The 4882-nt window shown below is 39.6% G+C and overlaps 1 protein-coding gene across 1 annotated transcript in view; it reads left to right on the top strand.

Moving 5' to 3' along the window:
• The first annotated feature begins 3016 nt into the window (after nt 1–3016).
• Nucleotides 3017–4882, top strand: part of LOC118407422 — an 8718-nt gene continuing 6852 nt past the window's right edge. The window contains exon 1 of the mRNA XM_035807896.1: nt 3017–3073. Coding sequence (XP_035663789.1) covers nt 3017–3073 — 57 coding nt within the window. The remainder of the gene's footprint in view (nt 3074–4882) is intronic.

Below are 4882 nucleotides of genomic sequence, written 5' to 3'. Positions count from 1 at the left end.
AGCAGTTGGTCTTCCCCTGGCAGCTGTGCCTGACTCGAGCAAGGCTGTTGGGACTTCTGCAGTTGATATTGTCAGTGTCGTAAACATTATGGGGGCAATACGTTGAGTTTTCCCGTCCGTACAAGGCGGATACAATGTTGATCGTTTGTTCACAAGGGCACTGGATGGACAGCGTTTTGCCCTCGCAAACGTGTTTTTCTACTCCAGCTGCGAAACAAAATGACCTAAATGTTAAAAGTGTAATATTGATTCTTAAGAGATTCCGATGACTCTAATTAGGGAATACTTGTCAATCATTATTATCATTGGCAATTATTGGTTTGGCGTCTACTCTCTCTTCGCAGCCAGAGGTCTGATTTGCGAGAATAATCCTTGTCTTTGGCACTTGTCATAACAGAATCAGGTCTGTGATGTAAGTTTTTTTCACCTGTCTTGTTCTATTGTAAGTGCCATTTGCAAGTTTTAAAAGTAAAAATGCAGATTAGTTATGTAGTTGCAATTCAGGTGTACAGAGAGCGCTCTTCTACAAAGAAATATTCCTCTGATTTTTCCCAGGCGTTACATGTTGTTAAAAGACATAATGAGCAGACGAATAGATGGACAAAGCTAGAGAAAAAATTACAACTTTTCAAATTCCCAACCCAGCACTGTGCAAACCCCAAACAGGCCTGCTAGTATTCGGGAAATAGACAGAAATGATAAACGCCACAATATAAGTTTAAGTGTTCGGCCCCTCCCCTTGTGTTATTAAGAGTGAATACAGGTCATAATAGTTATCTGTATTTGATATTCTATTTTTCATTGCTTTATTGCTTTATCTTCTACCAGAAACAGAAGAGTTATCGGTAAGGTGTTTGACGCTGTGTAAAGTGCCCCGCACCCGGGGCAATTACTGTCGTCCTGAGGTAACCTGAGTGCCACAGAAAGGCAGCTCGCTTCAGACACTTGCGATATAGCCCCGCGTATTGTAAGCTCCTCGCAATTCAGCCCCTGGCTGCCAAGCGAGAGTAATCGGCCCACCCAATAACAATAACAATAAAACCACAGATAGATGTGTATAAGATATGTCCGGTTCTTACCTGGTGTTTATGACCAAAAACAAACCGCACCGATACCGTTGTATAGTATATTACCTGGTCCCATATGTTTACCTGGAGAAAAGATGGTCCCACCGCTTCCGTGTGCCCCCGTGTCTACAGATGCAGAAAACATAGTGTAAATGGAACAGAAGTGAAAGCACGCCATGCACTTCTCGGGCCTATAAACATCAAATGGTGTCTATTAAAGTTATCTACATATGCTGTGATAAGTCTAGTACTTAAACGTGCTAATTCACAGTCGATAAATCTCTGTTTAATACACAACCGTAATATAGTACCTCAACAAATTATTCTTTTGGTTAAGGTATTTCGGTTGGCTAAATTGACCCTTGGCATTTTGACCTTCCATTGTTCTCTCATTAATGAATTAAGAAAGAATTGAGCCGTAACGAATATTAATATATGGGCATTAAGAAAATTCTTAATCTGATTTTTTTGGGGAAAAATTCATGACGTCATCAGGTTTTATTGCCCCTCATATCATTTTTTGTATGGCAATAAACAGCACCTTGGTACATACCACTGCAATGAAACTATGTTTTTCATGTGCATAATAATGAAGGCTACAAACTCACGGTTGCGCAAACTGATATCTACCAACGATCTGTAGTTATTAAAAATCATTTTTTAATTAGATGAAATCAAAATTGTTCACATAATGAAGAATGACGAATCCACCCTCGAAGGTCAAGGGTTCTTGGATTTCCTAAAGATGAATGTAACCATTCCTGGCGAATGTCCCGATTCAATAGGTCTGGGTGAAAAACTAATGATCTGATACTGTTTTAGTCATTTTGTTATCTGTATCTGTATCTATATAGTCGGTATAACCGCCGTTCGACGTAACACACCAGCTTCACAGGCACGCGGCGCGGCAGCAGCTTGTTACATTACACCGAACGACCCGTCACACCTAAAGTTTGCACATCTATCTGCAAGCTTTCTTTAAAATTACCCAGAGAAGATGCCCCTACTGTGCTTGGTGATAACAAATTCCACTCTACAATAGTTTTGGGAAAGTACGAATTTTTGAACATATCAATCCTAGGTTGGTAACTCTGGTATTTGAAGGCATGACTGTTTCTTGTTCTTTTTTGAGCTGGTATTAGATACATATTAGTCTTTGACAATATCTATACTGGGTATGCTGGTAGGGGTTACTGCAAAATTTAGGCCCTTGGACAGCAGAGATTTCTCTGGTTCTGTAACAGTCTGACTTTTGAGATTCCTCACCCACCTCTCGTTTGTTCTAGTCTGATTTGGGGTTTAAGAACTGTGTGATCATCAATTATGGTCCCCCCATCTGAAATGCTGTTCCCTTCCTTTTATTGTAGACGTTCAAATGTGTCCTTCTGTCTGGCTTTCCCCTTCTCGTGTGGGGCGTGTTGTCCTCGTTTTACACAACCTCTAGTTTCGGCAAAACGTGTTCTCTGATATAGTTGTTTTGATTCAGTAGTTCTGAAGGGTAATATTTTCTGTCAGTGAGACCATCCAATTTATAGTTAGTCTGTGTCACTCTTTTGTTTATTAGCTTCCTTTCCGTTGCGAATGATACTGTTATCCACCAATCAGTTAGGTGTTAATTGGCTACTTTGCGCATAATTGACTGAAAAAAAAATTGCTGACTACAAATGACATAATGAATGGACCTAATATTTAGAAATAGACCTTGGTAAAATGCCAATAGTAACAGGTGGACATTTACAAAAGGCAAGTGTACAGAACAGATTATTTAAACCGAACCCCATGATCCTAATACATAAAGGAGCAAAACCCATACATGCATGATAACCTATGGTAAATGATTACGTAAGGTCGATACTTAAAGATACACAATTGTACAATTGACATTGGAACAAGAATCGCTTACTGTAATCGCTGCATCCCAAAACCTCCACCCTCATGCTGCTCCAATTATGCCAAGACTGAACCACGAAACGCACAAAGCGGGCATCGACTGGGTTAACCAGCAGGTTCGTTACAGGTGTGTTTCTATCTGTGTTGCCTGTAAAAACCTGAAAGATAACGGTAAGTCAGATTCAAGTTTTAAGTATCAACAAATAACTAAGCAACTTTCATATCTTTCATATCTTTGACATGTCTTCAACAATGAACAATATTGAACAATAGTGCCCAATATTAGTTGGGCTGGACCTTAATTTACCACAAGTACACAGGTGTAAAAACAGGCGTCTATAAACCAAACAAATGTGATGAATTTAGGAAAGCTTTGTCAGTCAATTATTGGAGCGAGATATTTGATTTTGAATGCGATCTTAAAAATAGTCTTGTATCTTTGTTACCATCTCTGAGCCATCGCTTTTCGCATACGTCGTCCAGCTGATCCCATCTGCACTGTACTGGAGTTTGTACGACCTCACCCACTGGTCGGCAGAAGGACGACCCTGAATAACTGTTCCAGTGACGCGCGTCATCCCTTCTAAATCCACCTTAAAGGCAAACATATTTTGCTATGATGTAACAAAGTCTACTCGAGCAAAAATACTTGTAATTTAAGCTAAAAGCACGGATTTTAGGCAAAGAGTGGGTGATAAATCACTATGAAATTAAATCTTACCGAAGCAAATTGATTCTTAAAGTTTAACGCAAAATAAAACAAAAGTATTACGCTTTTGAACTATAAGCAACTTAGATAAATCTGGTTTAAATGAGCACAAAACTAGGTTTAACTAACACAGCCATATTTAGAAACTCGCCTTTAAAAAACATAACGTGAAATGGAATACATTGATTTTATGTACGACGTTGGCGCCTAGTGACGTATTGGATACCAGGAGGTAGTTCATTTTTAAACAAATAGCACAATAAGAACTTTAAAAATCTATACGCGGGAATACCAACCTGTAACCATTGTCCGATGGTGTTAGTTTGGGATGCCCAGCAACCATAACCAGCAACTCTGTTTAAGCGTCCGTTTTGGGGCGGGAAACCAGAATAAGACGATGATGCAGTGATGCTGCTGTCAGGTATGGCACCGGATTCCATTCCAAGCGGTAAGGGATGACAACCTGGAAGAAAATGTAACCCATGCTTCAATTCGTTTTGCTTTCCTAGTAAAAGGTAATGATTTACAAAATATATCTACACTACGAAAGGCCGACATTCGCTTGAGAGCAAATACAGCATATTTCAGCCATCTCCCTCCAAATGCAACAATAGACTTCCAAAATCACCCATGTGCAAAAATGGAACACTTTTGCTTAAAAATTACTCTCACTAATCACAGTTTAGCCCTCAAATTAATCCTACAAAATTCCCCCGTGTAAGAATGGACTCCAGTGCACCTCATGTGATTTGCACAAAATACCAGTAAAAAAATACTCATGTAGACCACCTGTAGACTACTAGCAGTCACCTATAGCTAAGTCCAAAAATGAAGTTCAAAACGCCCCCTCCATGCAAGAATGGAATCTTCCAGCACACCCAATGTAAAATTGCAAAATACACTAGTCCAAAATACACCCACTGAAAGACTTAACATAATCACCAGTCCATTCTTATACCCCCCCCCCCCCGCATAAGAACGGACTCTTCCAGCCATGAAAAAAAAAACAAATTCGGGGTATTGGCCCACTCTACCTCTTGTGCCTTATTTCAAATCATTCGGCTGAGACACTAGTAATGTGCTTTGAAGATTTGACAGGAGAAGAAAGAAAGAAGAAACATACCTATGGTATTGCAAAAATATAAATACCCTAACTAACCTAGGTCTCTAGGCTCTAATTCTGCTAATGCCGATGCACGAGACATTTCGTTCACGA

The sequence above is a fragment of the Branchiostoma floridae genome, unplaced genomic scaffold (assembly GCF_000003815.2).
Source record: "Branchiostoma floridae strain S238N-H82 unplaced genomic scaffold, Bfl_VNyyK Sc7u5tJ_1341, whole genome shotgun sequence".
Classification (NCBI taxonomy): domain Eukaryota; kingdom Metazoa; phylum Chordata; class Leptocardii; order Amphioxiformes; family Branchiostomatidae; genus Branchiostoma; species Branchiostoma floridae.
The sequence above is the reverse complement of the archived record's forward strand: the minus strand, read 5'-3'. Positions and strand labels throughout refer to the sequence as shown.